General features: G+C 36.6%; 1 protein-coding gene across 1 annotated transcript; it reads left to right on the forward strand.

The window, feature by feature from the left end:
* The first annotated feature begins 7,363 nt into the window (after positions 1-7,363).
* LOC149393296 (E3 ubiquitin protein ligase DRIP2-like) lies at positions 7,364-13,787 on the forward strand. The gene is made up of 8 exons (XM_089617970.1): positions 7,364-7,487; positions 8,062-8,161; positions 8,864-9,263; positions 10,367-10,773; positions 10,861-10,911; positions 11,004-11,076; positions 11,174-11,311; positions 13,644-13,787. Exons 1-8 carry the CDS (start codon positions 7,364-7,366, stop codon positions 13,785-13,787), a joined length of 1,437 nt encoding a protein of 478 aa, XP_089474096.1.
* Positions 13,788-25,686: the final 11,899 nt, after the last annotated feature.

The following is a 25,686-nucleotide window of genomic DNA, read 5'->3' on the forward strand; positions in this document are numbered from 1 at the left end:
CTCCCACACGAATAAGAAACTAAATTCTGTATCTAGTTTCGATCTTAATGGATAAATAAGAACATATGTCTTTTTTGAATCCAAGTTACTAGATTTCGCGAGAGACTAGAAAGTGTATCATACAAAACCCACCTAGAGTTTTTTTTAAAATAAGTTCACTCTCTACTACAAATTCACATTTCTGGTGCGGAAGGATATTAGGTGCGACATGTCGGACCTAAGCACATATTAGGTGCGACATGTCGCACTTGATACCCTTCCAGGTAACTAAATATTTCGCTAAACTTAAGTGGTACTGTCGCACCGGATAATATATCGTCGCACCTAATACATTTAGGTGCGATTATTGTCGTACCTAAAGGTTTCAAAATTTAAAATGGTCTTAAAAATCCCCCCAAAATTTTTTGGCTGTGTGATTTCATATTCGGTGCGACGCCAGGTGCGACATGTCACACCGAATATGTTTATTAGGTGCGACGGTGTCGCACTCAATAATCTTAGGGTATTGGTCATCGCTTAGTTCTTTTTTGGTCATGTCACTTAGTTTTTTTGGTCATCGCTCGAAGAACGTAAGTTGCTTAATATTAAGATGCAATATATATGTGATTCTTATTTTAACGTTGAAAAATTACAGCTAAAGGAAGATTGGAGTATGGGCTCGGCTTTAGCGATATGGTCAGAAAAACACCATGACGCTAAGGGATCATGGACGACGGACTTCGCGATGTCACAATTTGTAAGTTACATGTTTTATTTACTATATAATTACTTAAATTATTCTTATTTGATAAATTTTGGTGGTTTTTTTTGTGAAGGATCAAGTCACCACCATGACGATAGAAATTTTGCGACAACCGGAGGAGCGAAACACTGTGATCTCCTAAGAAGATGCAGAGGAGTACGTGATGCGCAAAGTTTTGAAGGTACGCAGAGACTGGAAGTCAGGATAGGGCCTTTGATCCCAAGGTCATTATCGTTGGGTGTGGCCTAAACGCTAGATAGAGGCTCGTCAAGTTCGTCATCTCAGACCGATCCATTGGATAGAGAGACGCGAGCTCAAATGGCTGCCCAACAAGCCGAGCTTTGAAGGTACGCAAAGACTGGAAGTCGGGATAGGGCCTTTGATCCCAAGGTCATTATCGCTGGGTGTGGCCCAAACGCTAGATAGAGGCTCGTCAAGTTCGTCATCTCAGACCGATCCATTGGATAGAGAGACGCGAGCTCAAATGGCTGCCCAACAAGCCGAGCTACAGGAGATGTGGCAACAGATCGCCTTCCTCACCCAGTTTTATATGCACAACCATCCTCCCACAACTCCTCAACCTCCGCCTACACCGCAACCAGGTGGCACAGATCAGCAGACGCCTGGTTTTATGCCGGGTTCTACGCCTGGTTCTATGGATTTCTTGCGAGACCGTCCTTACGGAAATGACGGAATGAGCGACAGCGCGTCAGTGGCGGAAGAGGACGAAGAAGCGGTTCCTGAAGTTCTGCCAACTTATTTGGTAGATGGAATTCTAATATCAATAAGTTGTATAGGAAAAAAAATCAAGAATTGACTTTTTCGTTTTTATTAGACTGAATTTGTATGTTTAATTCAGAATTCTATTTTCATAATATTATTTAATTATAGATTAATTTTGATTTAATTTTCTAATATATAAATTTGTAATTTTTTTTAATTAAAATAACATAATCGGCACCGAATATAGTGGCGTGAAGATTATTCGGTGCGACATGTCGCACCCAATATAAAATCACCCGCCAATTTCAAGAATTTTGGTAGCAAAATAGACGCGAAATTAGGTGTAACATGTCGCACCTAATATGGACACTTTTAGGTGCGACATGTCGCACCTAATACCTTTAGCGACGGACTTTTAGGTGCGACATTGTCGCACCGAAAGTCGCACCTAATAAACGATTAGATGCCTCTATTTGTTCTAATGACTTTTCTATGTGGTCAAAATCACGCTTACATATTCTTCGTGCTCGACTCTCTATTCTGGAGAACTTCATCGACAACGAGTTCAAAAAAACTTGCAACTCTTGACTTAGTGTGTGAGAGCGTGTTTTTGCATTGATGTACTTGTCAATCTTTGTGAGGGAATTGAGTGAAAGTGAGAGGGAGTCTCATGTCTAAGAAGAGCTTAGATTGCAAATCCATTAGAGAAATCAAAGACGTGAGGTGTTTGCAGAGGGAATCGTCAAACTTAATATTTTTATACCTTTGACTATTTGAGATAGTGGGTTGCTTTTCACTACGAGATGTATCTGTCTCTCTGAGTAGGTGCTTTATCAATAACAGGTTTACCAATTTCGTGCATTCTTTTACTTCTTTTTGTTTGATTGAATTTTTATGTGTTGATTTTATTAAGCCTGTTAAAATCAATCAGTTTGTTCAATTAGTAGTTCTAGCAACTTAGTTGACCATCTAACTACACGTTAAGTCATTTAAAACTCCATAGTGCACAAATGAATGAAATAACTCAGGTGGGAATTATCCTCAACTTAAGATACAGACCGTCCAAACTATATTATGAACAAACTTTAGATATGGACTATCCCAACTACTTCTCAAAGAGCTGCAGACTTTTGAGTCTATTCAAAGTCCTGGAAAAAAATTGGTGAACACTACCCCTTCTAATAAGGTGAAGTTTACTTCTAGAGCTGCGCCATCTAAGGCTGTTGCTATTGCATGTCTGACAATCATATGATGAAAAATTGTCCTCTCTACCTGCCGGAGCTTGAAAATAATAAGAAGAATAATCGTAGCACATAAACATACACATTAATCACAATCCTAAATATTGATGCAAGGATTATTAGTTTTATGTGTTATTATACTCTAAGGTATATCTTGAGATGGAAGTCGATCGTTGTTATTGAGGAGCTTGAAAGAAAGAATTAGAGTCAAGCTCGGTCATAGCAAGCTCGTTAATCAACTCAAGGATCTAATACTCAATTAGAATCTTCAGTTATAAATAATTTCATTTATGTATTTATACATTTATATCTCACATTTATGGTGTATCGATAATTTCCTTATTTACTTCTGGATTATTTTGGTCATTGGTTGACTTAATATAACTATTGCATTAAAACTTTTATTGCAAGCATTTAATGTGTTTTTATCTCTCTTGAATTTAATACCTTGATATCATTGATATTTATATCCTCGTAGAATGTCCAATGTTCTTGTATGAGCTTTAATAATCATGCATGTTTAAGATTTTTTTTTTTTTTTTTTTTGTCTTTGTTAAATAAATTTGAACTGTTTAATTAGTTAATGCTATTTAATTATATACTTGTATTAAATGAAATCATCATCTTTTAAGTGACTTAGTTAATATATTTTGTATTTTAAATTGAGTTGAAATTTTATTATATAAAATATGAAACCGACATGCAGTATACGAAATTTGAGTGATATAGATATATTTCTAAGCGAGACGTGATATGTCAAATATTCAAGTCATTTTTCTTATAGTCATTTGAGTGCTTTTTTTTGTTTCGTTTTTCATGTGGGACTTTTTCACCATGCTCGGAGCCTCGGACACATCTCCTTTTGTCACAATTTCCATGTGGATCTTTTCCCCCTATATTATATATTTTCCATAATTCTAATAAACTTGTCATCAAAACTAATAATATAAACAATATTCTTACATTCTTAAAGAAAGTTTATCATCATTCCGGAAAGTATCCACAAACGAGAGTTATAGTCAACAGCAAGCAATTTTTTTTTTTTTTTTTTTATTATTATTTTTTTTTAACGTGGACGGTACCACGAGAATTTTATTGATAAAGCCCTCACTTGTGGCGGAGGAAAACTGTGGTTACAATATAAAAATTTTAACTGTGGTTACAATATAAGAATTTTAACTGTGGTTACAATATAAGAATTTTAACCGTGGTTACAATATAAGAATTTTAACCGTGGTTACAATATAAGAATTAAAAAATAATGAAAATGGATAAATAAGAAGGCAAAAGGCATAGATTACACAATTTTTTTATGATATCTATATCCGTGCAATCTTTTACAATTAAAGAACAAATATGAACGGGTAAACTATCAAAATCAAAAACCGTAAAACAAGGTAGAGAAAAACCAAACTTGCTAAGAGAGTCAGCCACCATGTTCTCCTCCCAATACACATGGCTAATATCAATGTTCATTATAGCCCCCCTAATCATGTTCCAACGACACTCGATGTACCAAGGCGTTTTAGTTTTCCCAACCAGAGGATCAACAAGGATTTTTGAATCACTCTCGATGCTAGTGATATCTGGCCAAAGATCCGAGAGTTTAAGAATGCTAGTAACGAGACTTTCTGTCTCCGCGGCCAGGCTATTTACCACCTTGGCAGGACCTGTAAATCCACAAATAAATTTACCTCTTGTGTCTCGGATGACTCCTCCAATAGCCCCGCATCCATTACGAAAAGCACCATCAATGTTCAGTTTAAGGCCCTCATTTGGTGGCTTCCAGCAAAGCCATGCATCGATACGGATTTTCTTATCAGTTCCCTTCGGATTAGCTAGAAGTAGAAGAGAAATATATTGCTCAACGCTGCGTTGGGTTTTGTCCCTACTCATGACTCCATCGTCAAAGTGGCTAAGGCATCGTGCCTTCCAAATTTCCCATAACGTCACACATGCTCCCTGAATTTTGGATTTAACCTCTTGATTCTTTATATTACCCGTGAACCGGTTTTCAAAAAAGTGGGGAATAGTAATCTCTTTGTTCAGATGTTTAAAAATCCCACGAAAAACTTGCCATAACTTCTCCACAAACTTGCTAGTAAAGAAAAGTTGATTAATCGTTTCAGTCTCATGTGTCTCACAACAATGACATTTAGAGGCCTGCGGAATCCCCAATTTATTAATTCTATCATCAGTAGGAATAGCATGGTACCACAATTTCCAAACAAAGAAGCAAATTTTCGTCGGCGTATGTGATTTCCAGAGTTTGACATTCCACGAGAAGTTACTCAGATCTGTTCTCGGATAGAACTTCCTGTAATAATATTTGGAGGCGGAAAATTTCCCAGTCTCGTGAGGTTTCCAAATAAGATTATCACATTTATCAGAAAGACGCGTACACTGGATTTGCAACCAAATATCAAAAGGGACAAAAGACTTTACCCGATCTAGTAAGGGTTGATCATGGAGTCCATCCGACACGGTGATCTTAAGATTATCAGAGTCCGCAGTCAGAAACTTGAGAGCTAATCAACACCAATTGTCCATCCAAAAGAGGGAGTTTCCACACCCAATATTCCACTGAGAATTATCCAACAAATCAGGGATAATATTCTTAATTTTCTTCCAAAGACTAGAGCCACCGTGTCGGATTTTAGTCACACCCTCTGCATGGTTAGTATTTCCATATTTATTCCTCATATAGTTAGTCCACAAGCTCTTCTCTGTAATATATTTCAACGCCATTTTTGCTAGTAGAGACTCAGCCATATCACATGTTCTCCTAATATTCAATCCACCATAGGATAAAGGTCTACAAATTTTGTCCCAAGCCACCCGGTGGTGTCTATTGCTATCTTTGTCATTCCACAAGAACTTTGCATAAAGTCTATCAAGCTCGTAACGGACTGATTTAGGGACAGGGAGAATGGCAAGAGTGTAGATGAGAATACTACTAAGAACAGATTTAATGAGAGTAAGTTTACCTCCTGTGGAGAGCAACTTCGTTTTCCATTCAGCTAATCTACTTCTGACTTGTGAAATCAAGCCTTCAAAGTATGCTGCCCTCCCTTTTCCTTTAAATAAAGGAACCCCAAGATACTTTATAGGAAAAGAAGAAGCCCTGAATCCAGTTACCTCATGGATTTTCTCGGAATAAGTCATGTCCCTCTTCGAACTAGGGATGAAAGAGCTTTTTTCTGCATTCATATGTTGGCCAGAGACAGCTTCATAGTCCCCAAGTATCTTCTTCAGTTAACTAAGTGATCGTTTTCCCCCATTAGTGAATAAAAGCATATCGTCAGCAAACATCACATGATTCACAGCAAGCAAATTGGAATTATAGTTTTTATCGAAAATAAAAGTGATTTCTAGAGGTATATATATATATATATATATATATATATATATATATATATATATATATATATATATATTTAACCCGTGCCTGAATTTGTACTTTTCAAAATTGTCTTGTTATGCAAAGCATATGAAATGAAAGTAACTCTCACATTTTCCCCGCAACACAAATATTTGTAATAATAACAGCAAAGGCATTCCTCAAGAGACTTTTGTTCTGGAAATTTTTCCAATGTGCTGATAAATATTATTCATAAGACGATACGCTATTAACATACATAGAATAATGGGCAACGGCATGTTAGATAAACAATAACCATTTCTGTGACTACAATATATATAGTAGAAATCTAATCCGGATATTATTTTTAGACATACTAAATGTGAATCCAAAGAATCAACGTCAAGAATACCCATTATTTGGCGCACCCTTGATATTTGATTTAATTATTTTAGTAGTATTTTTTATTTTTTCTTTTTTCTTTTTCTTTTTCTTTTTATACAATATTATTATAAAATTTCCGGTCATACATTAGTTAGAAAATGTACTTAAATTTCTAATTTACATGTTGTTACGTCTTAATTATATTTTGACGTTTAACCCCCTCTAAATTTTGATTTATGCCGGTCTCAAACCCTCGCATGAAGGTTCCCTTGTGTTTCGCGTGATCTTGGTCAAATGGCCGGTCTATCACGAATACCAATGGGATTCAAAATATATAGGACTATATATTTCAAAAAAATTCCTTATTAAAATTCAAAGATATCCAAATTTTAATTATCACAAGATACCGTTTGTCACTCCATGTGTCACGTATATATAATAACTATATATAAGCGTTATGCACGCGGAAAACACCTAAGATAAAAAATAGGAATTACTCTTTTTTGAGAAATAAATTGGATGTGTTGAAGTGATAAGGTGTGCGTACGTTAAGTCTTTAAACCCCGACGGCGCATCATATGTCAATCTTCCTTGAAACGTTTATAGGCCTCTCGTAACACAATATAAGTAGGACTACTTGTAGTATTTTTTCATGTTGGCTTTCTTTTACTCACTTTGTCGTTTTAAATCCGAGAGAATATTTTTTCTCATGGTTAGCGCATACCGCCGTTTTTTCATCTAGTCTTGGTAACGTCTTGGGGATTTCTTCTTCTTCGTCTTCTTCTTCTTCTTCTTTTTCTTCTTCTTCTTCTTCTTCTTCTTCTTCTTCTTCTTCTTCTTCTTCTTCTTCTTCTTCTTCTTCTTCTTTGTGTTTTTCAGCAAGTTAAACTCCGTTTTCTATACTGCAACGAGATGAGTGATGTAATGGACGAAGTTGTGAAGCTGAAAAGGGAACCACTTGCTCAATTGTTGACATGTCCTATTTGCCATGATCTCTTCTCCGACCCCACTACTATATCCGAATGCCTTCATAGTTGTAAGCTTCTTTTCATTATAAACTTATTGCTGTACATCATCCGATTTAATTTTTTTCATCATATTTCCTAAATTTTGTTTTAGGCTTATTACAACTTTGTTCTTGTTTCATTTGTATCTGTGAGATGAGAGGATGATTTAGTGATGTAAGATTTTTTTTCTTAATCGAAATCCTATATCGATGTTTTTATATTTATTTTTTTGGGTGTCATATGGGTTTGTTTATATATAACCTTGGTCAATGCTCTTATGTATAGTTCTTTTGATATGTTCTTAAAGTCTAGTTTTTTTATGATGAGTGAATTTTACTTTGGAGAATAGACGCTATAGAATTTTTTTAAATTCAATATTAAGATATCAATCAAATCAAATAATTTATTATCCTACTAATCAACTATATATGTATACATACATGCTTTCGACCGAAATGAGAAATGTGTCTTATGTTCCATCATTATTTGAAGCAGAATTATTTTTCTTTCATTTTTGTCACATCCAATAAAAATTTATAGTACTTAGATTGTTTCACCAAACTAATTGATTGTGTTTTTTTTTTTTTTTTTCTGGCAAAATAGTTTGCAGGAAGTGCATATACAATAAGATAACTGATGAAGAAATGGACTGCTGTCCGGTTTGCAAAACACATTTAGGCTGCAACCCTCTAGACAAACTTCGGTATATAAATAACGATAACTTCTATTGCTTACTGTTCATTTTGGTTTGATTTGGAATTGAGATATATTCGTTTGTGTATTTTATTTTTCTGAGAAAGAGGAACAATGTTGCAGGTAATTTATCTTTTCTTATACATAATTAATTGTGAAATTAAATATCAGGATTCTGTTACACATGTTTTTCAAGTAACAAAATTAAAACAAAAAAGATAGACCCGCTTTTTTCCTTGAGCGGCTATAACTATGTTTCAAATTTCGAATTAACTAGTAGGAGTCTTACGTATTCTCAGTCAGAGACAATTCCATTTCACAACTTCTCTCAAATTTTATAATGAAAATACCCTCACATTTAGTTTATCTTAGAAATCCCAATAAGGGATTATGTGACACTGAAGAGTTCTTGGTATTGTTTTGGATTAAAGAAAATCAGAGAGAAATCAATGCAGAAAATCATTATATTCAAAGTTGAGATTTCATATTCCTTAGAAAAACATGTTGAAATGACGATTCAAGCGGATCGTGTACATGGTGGCTTTCGAAAATGAAAATAAAGACTGAACGGATTTCATTCTCTTTCCCTTGGAATTTATTGACTTTTAATCATAATACACAAGTTTTCTTCAAGTTTTCATTTTGAGTCCTAAAATCTTGTTTCTCATATTTGTTATCTTAAAAATAAATTTCTCTGTCTTTTTTTATGCAGGGCTGACAATAGCCTAAAGAATCTCCGGACCAAAATCTTTGGTCCGGAGAATGAAAAGTTATGTCAGAATAATGTTGGCTCGAAGGTCGGGTCTTCAGTTCCGCCACCGGCGAACCCAGCAAAGAACTTGATTCCTCCTTTGAAGGCCGGGTCTTCAGTTCCACCACCGGCGAACCCAATAAAAAACTTGATTTCTCCTTCGAAGGCCGAGACATCCAAGCCTCCACCCGAGCCTTCTAAGGCTTCTAGAAAAAAGAGGCGCACAAAGAAGAAGAAGAGCCTTGCACAACAACAACCGCCTCGTCCTATAAATAAGGGCATTGTAATTGTTGAAAATGGTCAAAACAATGTGAGCTTGCCGGATTCAATGTCCAAAAAAGTTTCAGCCAAGGGAAAGGAGGTAATCTCAATTAAAAGTAGGAATATATTACAAACACATCTACTTGTCCTCAAATTGCTCATTTTGATATGTGACCTTAACGATATACAATTGATTGAATTATACATGCGAAAAACGTAGACCAATAATTTTTTTTATGTAGTACTACATTCTTCACCTAAAATTTGTGACTTTGTTATCGATTTCTAGCGCTGAGATTATAACCAAAGTCGTAAACACGCATTTAGATATTTTTGTCAATTTGATAAACCCAATATAATTGTTATTCTCCATAAAAGATTTTGTTGCAATTATTGGAGAGATTATTCTAACATATGAATATGATTATTTGGTAGTATTTTTTCTAGAAATTAATAATCAACTATGCCATATCAAATTTATTGTTTTTTAAACAATCAACGTTTAGTTATTTAATTAGCCACTGATTCTATTAACAACAATTAATAAGAATGTTTTCACAGATAACTTTCATCGGTTAATTGTCAAGAGTTATTTAGGTAAAATTGTCAATAAATTGTTGTTAGTAAAATCAGTGAATTATTAATTTTAATTATTCAAGCGTTTGCTGTTATATGCAAAAATAAGATTTCTATATTGTTATATAACTATAGAACCCTTTTTTTCTACTATTTTATATGAATAGTTTATTGAAAAATTTAGGTAACTAGCCAGTTTAGACGTTTCTAATCGCTATGTAGCCAATATTTGGTAAATATTTGGTAAATGTCCACGACACATGACGTGCTATTCTTGATTTTCCCTTTTATTGAAATAAAAAGGTAGGGTATTTACGTCAATTTACGTGTGTAAATACGTGAATGTGACGATTTATGAAATATTAATCAAACGTTGGCTAAATAGCAATTTCAAAGTGTACATATGACTATATATCTAATGGACCCTAATTTATTCCAAACTATGAAGTCAAGAAAAAACTTCATTTAATGATAAAATGTCATGTAAGACTGTTTTTAATATCATACTTTGGAATAAAAGGCTCCTATGAATAATCGAAACAACACTACAAAACGAGTCATATTTTTTGGAATAATCCCAGTATTAGAATTTGACTACTAAAATTTCCACATATTTTTATGCTCCAGAAACTTGAGGACAACGCTGACAATTCTGGAGGAAAAGCTGATCCGGAAACCAAATGGTTAAGTAGCTCAATCGCCACTTCAAGCAAGATGACGATCAAGGACAACAAAGCAGCCAATAAGGAACAAAATACCAGTGTTGAAGCTATTTCACTAGACGGCCTCAGCGGTGGAGTTTTGAATTTAAACCTGAATGGAAATCGTGACGGTTTGCTTGGCACTTTGCAATCAGGTCCGATGAATCCCAAGAAACCAGAAGAGAAAAGAGCGGTGGTGTTGGGAATTACTGCGCCACCGAATGTGGTAGAGAATAATGCAGCACCGGATGTTGTTGAGAGTTCGGGCATCAAAATTCTTGAAAGATATAAGAACTCAATCTGGTTCTGGCTAACTGCGTCTCATAATATCCGGTAACTACCTTTACACTTAATTAGGCTTTAATTAGTAGACATTTTAATTTGTCCGAGTTCAAAATTGGACACTTGCAATTTTTGCAGGAAAGGATACGAAACTTTGCCGCAGCTACCTAAACCCTATTTACATGTCAAGTAAGCAAAATCAACTATATAATAAAAAAAAAAAGAAGAAAAACTTAACATATACTATTATTTTGTGTTTTATTTGTACTTTTTTATAACAGAAATAGCGATGCAACTGTTTTATCCGTAAGAAAATACTTGGTCGGGAAATTCGATCTTTCCGGAGAGGATGAGGTAGTTTATTAATTCCGTATTGTAGTGATTAATGAATCGAAAGATGATCATTTAATTTCTTTTATTTTTAATAATACTACTCTTTTTATTTTTATAGGTCGAAGTAATGATGCGTGGCCAACCGTTGGATCCGATGCTGACGTTGCTTGATTTAATTGAGATGTGGATTAGAACATCGCCGGTGAAATTGACGACATTGGCGATCCCTGGAAGCTCGGCAAAGGACTTCATCATGGTTTTGTGTTACTCTCGAAAAAAAAGGGCACCGTTAATTAGGCATGTCACACATATTTCTGAGGGCCTTAGGTAGGTTCGAGATATACCTTCGACTTCAATAAAATTCCTTCATATGTGTGCGTATCTCGAACAGGCTTGTTGAATGGTTTTTTAGAATTTCTTAAAATTTTTATTTTTTTGAACATGGAATTTATTTCTTTTCTAGAAGATCAACTTATATGATTGGACTAATATTTTTAGTACTTTATCTTTATATCATCTTGGATTATATATGTTTTATTGTTTATACTTGAGGAAGAAAAATATAATGATTACTGATAGTTCAAAAGTGAGAGAGAGAGAGAGAGAGAGAGAGAGAGAGAGAGAGAGAGATAATCTGCATTGGTTGTTTAACGTAAATATGGACCCGGAATTATTATGCACTGATTTTGTAGTTTATTCTTTCCATTGATTTTTTTTTTCTTTAACTTGATTACACTGAAATTTATAACACCGCATTAACTTATTACCATACATATATAAACATCATAACTTTTGTATAATTATAAAAAAAAAATATCATTAAAACAAAATTTACTCACATTTATAATTATTTAACTTTTATCTTGTGTTTTAACAGTAAGAATATAATCTTAAAAATAATTTCTTTATAAAATAAATGAATTAATTAAGTTTGTATATATGTTTTTAAAAAAAAATAGGTGGTTGATTTCATAATAAAATAAAAAGTTTAATTTCTATTAGAAAATGACAAAATATTACAATTAATAATTACAGAATTATTATACTTCAAAACAAAAGGGACATTTACTTAAATATGACTAAATTAAGGGACATTTCCGTTTTCCTACTATTTTCAAAAATTTACCAAACTAGGACTAATAAAAAAAACCCTACCCTAAGTCAAATGAGAGATAACAAAATTCTACCTTTTATACCCTCATATTGCATAACTAATTACCAACCTACCATCTTCCCCAATAAAATCTCTTCCTTTTTCTCTTTCTTTCTCTTTTTCCCAAGCCAGCCCATCGAGCTTACCCTCATTTTTTTCCCAGCTCACATCTTGGTGGTTGATCTCTCTCTTAGTCCAGCCCATCTTCCCTTCTCTCTCGGAATCACATCTCGGTGGTGGATCTCTTTCTCTCGCAGTCCAACCCAGCTTCCCTTCTCGCTCGGAATCATCAGAGTGTTCGATTTTTCTCTCAGTCCACGTAATCATCTCTCTTCCTCTCGGAATCATCGCTGTTGTGAATCTCTCTCGCTCAGTCCAGCTTCCCTTCTCGATCAGAATCATCGTTGTTGTGGAGTCCATAACAGCTCCGTCGTCGTATCCTCTGAATCTACAAACCTCTGTTCCCCTGGGTCGCCGACCGAGAATCTGTAAACTTCGAGTCGTCGGCTAAGTCCGTCGAGGGCGCAGTCCAGTGATCAGGTATGATTATTAGCAGATTTATGGTGAACAAAACGTATGATTGATACATGTAAAGGAAAGCTACAAACTTAGGGTTCTGGTCCTAGGTTTGTGTGTTTCTTTAGTAGTGACATGTTGATATCTGGGTAGACTATACATGTTTAAGATTTAGTGTCGTGTTAGGTGATTAGTGACATCAAAGTATATTAGTGACATGTACAGGTGGCAACTTGTTTTAGGTTTATTGACATGTTTGTTGATTAGTGACATGTCATGTAACAGTAGTTACTTGTTTTAGGTTTAGTGACATGTTTGTTGATTAGTGACATCAATATATATTATAATTAGTAACATGTACAAGAAGGAATTATTTGAAGATTTAGTGACGTGAGCATATATTTGGGACATGTACAAGACACAATTATATGAAGATGTAATGACATGTAAGTTGATTAGTGACATGTACAAGAAAGTATTTATAGATGCAGTGACATGTAAGTTGATTAGTGACATGTACTTGAGACAATGATTTGAAGATCTAGGCACATGTTAGATAATTAGTGAAATCAGCATGTATTAGTGACATGTAGCGATTACTGACATGTTAAACTGTAGTGGCATGTCGTGTTTGAGATTGTTGATGTGCAGTTATGAAAGAAGATATTTTTACATTCGTCAAGCATAGCGTTGTATGGCTTAGAGACGATTATTACCAAGCCGATGTTACACATGCATTGCTCATACCGTTAATCATAAACTATGAATATTTTATGAAATTATTGTTTGCGGGTTCAGAGGAGAAGTTGAATCAATAAATACATAGGCCGAAGGTTAAATACGAAACTGAAGGAGCGGTTAACCTGTAACGATTGACTCTGACATGAGTTTGGCTTGTTATTTGAACATTCGGAAACAGAAATCGGACACAAGGAAATTCTCCCTGCTTTTGGATATTTTACCATTGGCCGAAGAAAATGACACTGCGCGTGTGGGTTCAACTCCGAAAACAGTCGAGAGTGGTTGTGCAAAAGCTGAACCTGCTGAAGTCCCAACTCCATAAGACAGAGGTGCAGAAGTCCCACCTCCACAAGAACAAGTTGCAGTCGAACCAACTCTGAGAATACCAACTTCTAGAAGACTCTATTCCCGCCTTACATGAGATGGGTAATGAGCGCGGCAGCAATGAAGCTGATGAATCGGGTGAGAGCATTTATTCTAGTGAATCGGGTGCGTCTTGTGAAGTGCATGGGTTAACAACGAGTATGGATGAAGGATCTGTCGAAGTGATTGATATCAATTCCATAACAACTGTTTATAAAGAAGGAATTTACATGAACAAAAAAGCATTGCAAATGCATTTGAGCTTGTTTGCGATTCAAAAATATAATTTCAGTTACAAGACCAGAAGCTCAACTAGAACGTATATCCATGTGGTTTATCGCGATCCTACGTGTACTTTGGCTGTTCGGGCAGTTAGGGTAAGGAACATGAGCATATTTCATATTCGGAGGTGATGAATTCCGCCACTTACAAACTTGATTTTTTTTTTTTTATTTATTTATCTGTATGTATGAAGTTAGTAGGGACAATTTTAGCTATATGCAAAGTGATTTAAGATGTAAGTAGTGACAAATGTATCGATTTAGCCGTTGTCATATGTGCATCCGATCTTTTCAGATTCGACTCTGTTCATACATGTTCGACGGAGTTCAGACATGGAACGCACCCTCAGGCCACCTGTACTTTGATAGGGACTTTTATGAAGGACAATTACAGAGATCCCACATTGTCACCCTATAGGCCGAAGGATATCATCGCTCACATGCAGAAGAATTATGGGGTGGACTTGAAGTATAAAAAAGCTTGGAGAAGCAAAGAGAAGGCGTTGGAGTTGTTATACGGCACCGAGAAAGAATCTTTCGGTAATTTATCTTCTTTGAAGTTCATGATAGAGCAAACTAATCCAGGTTCTTCCCTCGACATTGTGACCACTGTACGGGCCCAGTATTTCAAAAACTTTTTCATGTCTCTTAACACCTGGAAACGAGGATGGAAGTGGTGTCGTCTCGTCATTATCGTTGATGGTACATTTTTGAAGAATTATTTTAAAGGTACTCTCTTTTCGGCCTGTGCGATGGACGCAAACGAGAGATCTTCCCCCTAGCATTCGGTGTTGGAGATTCGGAGACCACATCTGGGTGGATTTACTTCCTGACGAAGTTAAGAGAGGCGACCGGGGAGAGGGAACATCAAGTCATCATGTCCGACAGGAACAAAAGAATAAAACGCGCCGTCGAAAAGGTATTTACTCACTCCGAGCATGGGATACTGGATGTTCCATCTACTGCAAAATGTGAGAAATAAGTTCAAAGGATTGACGAAAGAAGCGAAGTGGAAATTTTTTGGTGCTGCAAACACGTACACGGTCATTGAGTGGGAAAAGTTTATGGTTATGCTCGATGAGGAGAAGCCAGCAGTCCGAGCCTATCTTGTGGATGTCAGTCCAGGGAAGTGGGGGCGCGCTCTTATTTCAACGAGAAAAGGTACTTTATTATGACATCGAACAATGCCGAGTCTCTTAACGTAGTACTTCTTAAAGCTAGGGAGTTTCCGATATCGAAGATCATTGATTTCTTGAGGGAGAGAATGACAAAATGATTTTTTGAATGGAGACAACGTGACGCTGAAACCGTAACGCATCTTTCTGTTAAGGCGAACCTCAAATTAGTCGGTTACATCGCGGAAGCTTCTGGAATGCAGGTACTAATTCAGTAAACCACATGTCGTTTGTCATTGATAAGTATTTATTTAGTTACATGATCGACTTTAGTGACATATAACGTTTTTAGTGACATGATACCTTACTAGTGACATGCTACCTTTTTAGTGACATGTTACCTTTTTTAGTGACATGCTGCCTACTGCACTAATGACAAGGTCACTGACAAGTTATCAAATTCGCTGTTTGTACAAGTAAATCCCTCCTCTGTGCATGAATTCGAGGTCATTAACAAATTTGGAAAAGCATGGGCTGTCAACTTATACCACAAGACATGCACATGTCGTGTGTTTCAAGTTGACAATTTCACATGCCATCATGGGATTGCAGCTTGTCGGCATCGAAATTTTGTTGTTGAAGATTATATTTCGACGTACTATATAGCAGAAAACTGGGTATTTGCTTAGGCAGGTGTAATTCATCCATACGGCAGCAAAGAGACATAACAAATCCCGGAAGAAGTGAAGCAAATCATTGTTGAAGCTCCAAGATGTTACAAGCGACAGGCTGGCAGACCAAAGAAGACCAGGACGCCCTCTGAAGGGGAAGGGGACGTGGCTACTAGAAGAAAATGCACTCGGTGTTGTGGAGTAGGACACAATCGTGCCACGTGTCGAAACCGATCACGTTGAAAGTCCGGCGTGCATTATAAAACTCATCCCATATCTTTGAATCAAGACATTTATTAATTTATTTTTTTCCTCAGACATTATTTATCAATTACATTACAGCTCCCACCATAATTTGTAATAAGCAGGTTGATGTTCGTAGTGACATGTTTGCATCTACAGTGACACACATGTCACTATTGTTGTTCGGACTTTTAGTGACTCATTCACACATTCAATAATATCATTAGTGACTGATTACATTGATTTGATTTGTAATGACATTGTTGGTTGGTAGCATTAGACTTTGTAGTGGTTGCAATTGGCGGTATTTAATATTATGGGTAGGTAACTACATGTCTGCATCTATAAGTGACTAGTTATTTGCGGTTTTAGTGACGTGATGATGTCGTTAATGACATGTTTATGTCCATAGTGACATGTTGTCGTCGCTAGTGACACCCTTGTCACTAGCTTTGGGACATTTATTGGCTCATTTAGGCGTTGACTTTTATTGGCTTTATTAATTTTTTGAATTTAATAATTTAATAAACATTGTTGGTTGGTGGCATTTACAACTTTGTAGTGGTTGGAGGCTTTTAATAATACGGATAAGTAATTACATGTCTGCGTCTATAAGTGAGTAGTTATTTGTACTTTACTTACATGTTGATGTCGGTAGTGATATGTGTATGTCCATAGTGACGTATTTGCGTCTATAGTGACATGTTGATGTCCACCAACCAACCTACCAGCCAACCAACCAATTCCGTCAATTAATTTGTTTGGGTAGTTGTAGGGATTGTATTGTATTTATCACATTAGAGGACATTTAAGTGGTCATAATTTCGGTAGATAGCAATTAATGAATTCCCAAAAAACATGTTTAAAAATACGTGCAGGGATTGTGTAAACGCTTTCAAACAACAATGGATATGAACAACGCAAGCGGTTCGAAGGTCGACAATGAGAAACACACCGAGGCGGAACTCCCTGAGGCACAACTCACCGACTTTCAAATCAGCGAGAATGAATACAAATGGTATTTGGATACTTATGATGACAGTGGAACAAGTCCAATTTACTGTGTCAAATCCGTGTTGAAAGAAGTTTATGGAGATGAGTAGGAGGCCCTCTTGAAGCAAAATGGAGATTTTATGGAAGTTGTGCCTGGTGGGAAAATATTGTTTATGTTGAAAAGGCACAGAGCGGATATACTCTACAACAGGAGGATTAACAAGAAATGATGCTAATGTATGTGTACTACGTACTTTTGTTTTATTTTCCTTTCCTCCCATGCTAGTTGTTATGTATTCATTAGTGACGTAGTCATTATTGTAGTGATATGTTTCTAGCCATAGTAACGTGTTTGTAATAGTAGTAGTGACATGAAAAAACTTTAGTGATAAGTTGTCCCGCTGCCAATATTTAAGTTGGTAGGTGGAATAAATTAATTAAAATTAAGTATATTGTTGACATTTACTCCAAGTAGTTGGAGTTGGTGGAATTTAATATAATATCTTGGATTTTGTGGTTGGGTACAAAATTTAATCAAAGTAGTTGGAGTTGGTGGCATTTAATCCAATTTAGGGACATATGTTGACACTTAGTGACATACCAAAAAAAACTAATGATAAACAAAATGAAATAGTGACACAAAATATTTAATATTGTCTAATATATTAAATTCCACCAACCAACAAATAAACTTGTATTAAATGCAAATGTAAACAAATTGTATTAAATTCTCCCAATCAACCAAAAAAATAAAATTGTATTAATTGAGAGCTTTAAATTCTAACAACTCATGTTTATAGGGGAATTAAATAGTCACTAAAATTAGTGCATATGTAAATAAATACCAGTAAGAATCAGTAAGAATCCACAGTACGCATTACTTAAAGATAGAACGTCCAATGGATGCTAATGAAGAGAAAAAGAAGGGTAACCCCGAAGAGGCTGCTTCTAGCTCGGACCTCCAGTCCACTAGTGATGAACTCTCACCCCGTTAGATTGTGGAATCCTTCTTGAAAGAGATTTTCGGCGAAAACTGGTACGCGTATTTGAAAGCAAGTTTAGCTATTGTGTCCGACCCTAAGAGTGAGGAGAGTGTGGTTATCCCAAACAAGGAGCCATGAAATACCTCGACGTAGTTATTTATACTGTTTGTTTGTAGCGTTGTTATGTACTATGTAATCAATTAATTATTATCGTATAAATGTCACTATTTTTTATAATCAAGTCAATATAGATGCTAAAATGTGACTCCATAATGGCGTCACTATAGGCGTCATGATGTCACTAATATTTCAAACATGTCACTGTACACATGTCACTATAGATGTTAACATGCCACTAAATTTACCAAAATGTCACTACGGGTACCGACTGTCAGTATAGACGAACACATGTCACTAGCGACATCAACATGTCACTCCGGTCAAGAAGTAACTAATGTTGGAAATAGACACTAATACTCCTGTAAGCAATACTGCATGGATTGTGTCACTAATAATAATACCTGATGTCTATAATATTAAATATTATGGTATTTCGTATACAATATTAGATATTTAAATGTTGCATTAAAGCCGTCTTACTCTGATAGTCAATGACACGTATTAGTATCTCCTCTTTGTAGATTCATGTTTAATGATGTTTAGTTACTTGGTTGCCAGGCGTTTTTTACGTGGTGACATATTTGTAGTGACATGTGTCTATCCATAGTGACGTGTTTGTAACATGAGTAGTGACATGAAATCATTTAGTGACAAGTTGTCCTGCTGCCTACATTTAAGGAGGTAGGTGGAATAAATTAAGTGAAATTTAAGTCTATTGTTGGCATTCAATCCACGTAATTGGAGTAGGTGGAATTTAATATCTCGGACTCGGTGGTTGGGTACTAACTTCAAAAATGAATGAAAGATGAAGAAAACCAAAGAAAACAAAACAAACAAAAAAAAACTTACTCCAAAAATGGAACCTAAAGAAAAAGCTCTCATTCCACCATTCACTTCCCCCGAAAATCCCAACCACAACGACGAAGGCTTAACAGATTTAGTTGTTAACCGTTCGAGTGGGAGGGAAATTTTAATTGGGGAAACCGTGCTTCGAGAATTGCTAGGCCATAACTGTGAAACTAATTTGAAAGCCACCGGAGCTCTTCTAAAAGTACCAACTACAGGAGAGATAATTTTTTTTTTCCAAACTCTGCCATTTCGCGAGAATTGTTTGGCGATAAGCCCGATATTCTCAATATCTCATGAATATTTACGTAACTGTTTTTCACTACCTATCTGTAATGAATTATTTTTTATAATCTATATTTTTGTGTAATTAGTGACATAGTGATATCACCATGTCTTTGTGTAATTAGTGCCATGTTCAAGTTCAAGTTGTCATTGACATGTTGACGTCACCACTTCCCTTTAATTAGTGACATGTTAGAATCAATCCAGATGTGACTAGTGACATGTTATAATCAACCCTTGATGTAACTAGTACATGTTATAATCAATCCAATTGTAACTAGTGACATGTTATAATCAATCCAGCTAAAACTACTGACTATTTCTGGTAAGTACTAGTAACAACATGTTCTAAAAAGCGATAGAAGAAAACCAATACAACTCCATATGTTCTCATAAGTTGGACCCCCCAAATGAAAGAAGAAAACCAAAATGAAAGAAGACAAACAAATCCAACTCCATCTTACTAGTCACCGGTACTCATTCATTGACCTCGGACTCGCAGTTGTTCGTATAGCTTTGATTGCACCATGCCTGAACAGTTCCATACACATCTTTTTCACATACATTGTCATATCTTCTTTATGCAATTCAGTCAGAGGCAAGCCGTGTGCAAGAAATTCTACTGTTTTAGAGGCAAACATGCCACAATCACCATTGCAAACAAATACACATGTTAGTATTTAAGTCAAAATTTTGAATTGTTTATGTTTCGAAAAATTACCCGTTCAGTTGTTGTCGCATTTAACCCGCGTGAACGACCTGAAACGGTGTGGAGCTGGGATACACTTTAGAATGACCATCGTACACTCGTTTGCACATGATGACAGGGATCCGTTCAGCCATTTGTGCGATCATCGGATACACGTACTCTGTGTCACACCGTAGAGAGTCATAAATGGTGAGGGTTCTTCCGGGGACGGAAACTAAGACTAGGAGCCAGTGGTTGTTGATGACGTTCACCGGAATGTAAACCGTGTGAGCCTTGACCCAGGGCAACAATGCATCTTTGTTGCGTTTCGGTGAAACAATTGTAGTTACGACACCGCATTTCATGGTCCAGTCATAAGTGTCTATGTCCTTGTGTTTACTCCATTCTGCATGAACAATACCAAGCTGGATGCTGAAAAATGTGTTCGTGGTCGTGAATGGATGCGTGATACCCCTGAGCAAACCCTTCTTCCAAAGGCAATAGAAGGCCACGTCCAACTGCCGAAACAACATATTTACATGTCACTAATTTTTACATATACATGTCACTTTAATAATATTTACGTATACATATATGTTTTAGGGTCTGCAGTCTAAATATTTGCATAAGTATAATTTAAAAAAAACATGCACTTACATCTCCAGACAGCCACTTAACCGGGTCCAGAGCTGGTAGAACCAAGTCTTCGAACGTGTGTCGAACACCCGGTAATTGAATCTCATGTGCAGCTTCCCGTGGATGGCGATGTACCCAACATCATGTTTGGGCCTTCTTTTTTTTACATGGTCATCTATTGTAGCAGCAATCCAGTACTTAAATTATACAAAAATAATGATGTATATCTTACCTCTTCAACCATTTTTTCAACCATGTTTCCATGTCCTCCACATCAACATCCGACGGCACAGCCTTAGGCTCCAAGAGCGGATGCTTTGCTGGCTTCCTTACTCCGGTGGTGAATTTAGCGTAGACCTTCGGCACTGTAGGAGTGTATGGTTGTGGACTTCTCCTAACCCTCTTCTTCTCATGTAAGATTAAATTTTCCATACAGCGAATATCACCAACGCATGAACATGTCAATAACTGAAGTACATGTCACTAAACAAGAAAGATGTCCCTAATGTTATAACATGTCACTAATGAAGATGTATGTCACTAAATGCAGAACATGTCACTAACGCGGACTTAGGTCACTAGATTCATAACATGTCACTAAAGCTGAATTATGCCACTACAGACTAAACATGTCACTAAACCTCTTAGACGTCACTATAGGCATGCGATGTAAATCTCTATATATTATAGCAGAATTAAGTATCTTACCGGAGAGTCTAGAATGTTTATTATATCCGACGCTCCTTCACTCCGAGATGTCTTCGACAACTCATATGCACTGGACATGTAAGTCTCGAAGCACCGCTCGTCTTGGAGTAAGAAGTCTGACTAGGGGTGACTTGTGTGCAATAATTTGAATTCTCAGCATCCGCGTCAATGCCTGAAGACGCAGACAAATCCGAATCCACTTGGATTGGATATGAGATGAGGCATCAGTACATCATCCGCCGACAGCTGCTGGGACGGGATGCGCTTCTTCTTCTTCTTCTTCTTCTGCATTACCTTAAACCGCATCTCCAGTAGCAGAGTCTACGCTTCTTTGCTTTGACTGCTTAGCCTCATCTCTGTCATCGTCATCATCGTCGACGTTATCGTCCTCTTTTTTTTGTCTTCTTCTTTGCAATCCCGGTCTTCTTTTTTCTTTTTCTTCCCATCTCCATCTTTCTACTTTCATGTATCTTCTTCTTTATCAGTAGTCTCATCGGTTGAGTCACTACTGATAGCATTTTCCTCACCGATGACAGCCTCTTCGTCATAACATGTCACTAAAACCGAATTATGTCCCTACAGACTAAACATGCCACTAAACCTCTTAGACGCCACTATAAGCAAGCGATGTAAATCTCTATATATTATAGCATAATTAAGTATCTTATCGGAGAGTCTGGAATGTTTATTATCTCCGACGCTCCTTCACTTCAAGCTGTCTTCGACGACTAATATGCACTGGACATGTAATGTCACGACCCGCGAGCCTTAGCTCGCCCGCGAGCCGCAGCAGAGATTCTACGTATCTTACTTGACATAAATAAAATTCATAAAAACTTTGGTGGAAGCGCTTCCGGAAAACATTTTCTAGAAAAACTTTTAAAATATTTACTTAAACGTCTCAAAAATATGGGCGAATTTTTCGTTTTTCTTAAAACATACTATTTACAACTTCACAAACAAAAGACTCGTCTTTTAAAAACAAAACAGACTTATTCGCCCTTGACTTAGCCACAGGTCGGCAGCCGTACATACACACGCCTACTTACTTACCGGCTTTTGCTGATGCTCTGCTTAATCTTCTTTAGCTTTGCCTTTATCTACAATATCAAGATAATAACTGTGAGTCGAAAGACTCAGTAAGCGGATATCTATATAACTAATGCATCGTGCACATAACACATAAGCAATACATAACATGCAGTTCATATCTTATCATAACTTGCGGAAGTATCGGCTTAGGTCCCGATAAATCCACCTTTCATAAGAATCAATCGGCTTAGGTCCCGATAAATTCATCTTACTTAGGAATCACTCAGCTTAGGTCCCGAGAGATTCCTCTTACTTAAGAATTCACCAGCTTAGGTCCCGGTGATTCACATCATAACATACTTTCATCATAATCTATGGAATTACCAGCTTAGGTCCCGGTAACTCCTCTTACTTGAGAATATGCCAGCTTAGGTCCCGGCAATTCCCATCATACAATACATTTTCTGCTCGGGATCCCTTAATGATATCCGCACGACACATGTCTTATTGGCGCCAGACAGGAGGGTGCACAATCTCCTGCCTAATCCCCGTCTATGGGGTATATGTCGGAGGCGGTACCATTCTATGTTTTCTCTTTAATTAACCTAACATGAGAGACTGCTTAATTCGGGTTTAATCTCGATCTTAACATATATTCTTTTCGCTTATTAACTCGTGACTTATAAGATCTTGAGATGCGACTCCCAAAGATCCTATCATAATATTCTCGCTTTTGATTACGAGCTTTAACTTCAGTCTCTCATAATCCAGTTCACTAAGACTGGATCTCTGAAGGGTGGCTAACTAAACACATAGCAAAGGCTCGGGTTCCTAGTTACCTCTAGCCATTTTTGTTAGCCGGACTAATTCCGTTTTCCAATTCGTTAGTGGCTTAAAGCCCTTAATCTTGATAGTGACTTATCTTTTGGCTTATCTTAATCTTGCTTACTAGAAGCACATAAAAATAAATAATGCACGTACAATATATGTATATATATAGATATATATAATATTTCTTGATATTGCAGGTGCCTAAAATCCACTTACCTGGATAACGATTCTCTCGAATCCTGAAATCTTCTCTTCCAAACAAAAAGGTTCTTCTTAACTTCACGCAACCCAGTCCACGTAAGCTTTCTGCTCGTTGCTAATCCTTATAGCAATCTGGTCTTATCTATGGAAGAGAAAGATCGAACGTCGAGCGTACTTAGTATCTCATCCCTCGATACACTAACGTACATACTTCTACTGGAAAGAAAGCTCACAAGGAACGTATTCAAAACGTCCTCCTATTCACGCTACTCAAAGTGTCTCAAACACGAGAAACAGAGAATACACGAAGACAAAACAAAGATACAGAAAAGAATCGACGCCTAAAAATAAGGCCTTGACATCGCTTTTCTAATCTAAGCTAAGGAACGTTCTACACTATTCTACCACCTATTCTTCTGAGTGGGTAAAGTCCACTGCTTAGAATAGGTTCCCGAGGGTCGAAACTAAGAGAAAAGAACGTATATAGAAGTTAATACTAACAATCTATAGGATATGTAAGTTATATGAAAATAACTCAAAACGATACTTTTCAAATATGTTCTAGAAAATATCTTTGACTTGTCTCTTTTATTGACAAGTTATAACCATTTGAGAAATGAAATACATAACGTAAAAACCTTTCATTTAAAATAAACCAAGTCGTTTATTTTAAATGTCTAACCATATTGCAAATAATTTTGGGTTCGATTTAATAAAATGTTTATGAAATAACCGAACCCTCGATTCGTAGTCAAACCTTTCTTTTATTTCTATTTTCTTACGTAAATAAAATATTTCTCGTTGTTATTCATTTTCAAAATTAAAAGAGTCGAGCTTATAGTCGAACTCGATTTTTAATACATAACTTAAATAAGGATATTAAGTAGTTACTTAAATAATCAACGAGTTTATAACGATAACATAATAATTTATTTTCCTTTACGACTTATATTGAAACGAACTTTACCATAAACATAATAACATATTAATTAAATATTCGTAACTAGCACGAGTAACTAGCACGAGTCGAGACTCGGGACAAACCCCGACTCGCCCTAACTAATCGGAGACGTCTCAAGTCCCCGAGCCGAGGCCCGAACCTTCCAAGTCCGCGCTGCCTCGCCATCTAATGCCGCTGCCCCGAGCCCTGTTCCGCCCACTTAAAACTGAGCCTAACTCTCGACAACAACTCGCACACAAAATAAAGCTTACCGGCCAAATTAACGAATCCAAACAACAATATCAAAACAGCCTTACACGCACACGGCCAACAACAAAATTCAAACCCAACCTTCTCAGATTCTTGGTTTCAATATCACAGCCATATCAACCAAGGAATCATGTCACAAAAATCAATAACAACCCACACCAAGCTCAAACACACGGCTGAAACAATTCCAAATCCAAACTCATCCAAAGAAATCCAAGACAAACAATCTCATAAATCCCGAAATCAAGCAATTATCCTTCAATCCAACACTCAACCAAGAATAATCGGGCATAACACAAGAGATTCAAGCTAATTTCCACAAAAGCCCCAAATCTCCAAACCCTAACTCTATGATTTTCCTCAAATCCGAACCATAGAGGAAGAGAAGTTCAAAATCGAGCTTACCTTCTCCGTCGCCGTCCCTCTCTCCTTCTTCTCCGGCGAGTTTCTCTGCTCCGGCGTCCTCGGCTTGCTCGCGGCGGCGCTGGTTCCTTCTCGGCCGCGCGTGGGTGGCGCTCGAGCTTGGTGGTTGTCGGCCGAGCGCACCCTTCGCAAGCTCACCCTCGTCTCGCTCTCTCGCTCTCTTCCTCTGTCTCACTCTCTCGGCTCTCTCTCTCTCCCGTGCTCTCTTCTTCTTTCTCTTTTCTTTTCCTTTCTGTTTTTTTTTCTCGCGTGGGCTGGTGTGGTTTGGCCGATCAAGTGATATTCATCACTTAAATAAGATTTCACTTCTTCCTTTCACTCGGCAAAGTGATAAACATCACTTTAAAAAAAATCTCATTTCTTTGATTGATGACGTGGATAGGCAATCCTTATCCTATTATTCACAAACCAACCTATTTTCCTTGTTTTCATTCAAATGGGTCCCTTAAAAATTGTTACAACCACGTCCTTTCATATAATTATTTAATTAAATCCATAACCGAATGGATTATAATTATATGTTTCGAACCGAGAATTTTCTCGTTCGTTCTCGATTAATTAAAATATATTTAAGGTTCCTCGGAATTAAATC

The sequence above is a fragment of the Urtica dioica genome, chromosome 6 (assembly GCF_054948205.1).
Source record: "Urtica dioica subsp. dioica isolate 48M chromosome 6, U.dioica_male_clone48M_v1_H2, whole genome shotgun sequence".
Classification (NCBI taxonomy): domain Eukaryota; kingdom Viridiplantae; phylum Streptophyta; class Magnoliopsida; order Rosales; family Urticaceae; genus Urtica; species Urtica dioica.

Excerpts from the sequence above, each read along its gene's own strand:
- LOC149393296 (XM_089617970.1), top strand. The coding sequence starts at position 7,364 with ATGAGTGATGTAATGGACGAAGTTGTGAAGCTGAAAAGGGAACCACTT. Across the intron at positions 8,162-8,863 it reads AACCCTCTAGACAAACTTCG|GGCTGACAATAGCCTAAAGA; the intron begins GTATATAAATAA and ends TTTTTTATGCAG. Across the intron at positions 9,264-10,366 it reads TTTCAGCCAAGGGAAAGGAG|AAACTTGAGGACAACGCTGA; the intron begins GTAATCTCAATT and ends TTTATGCTCCAG.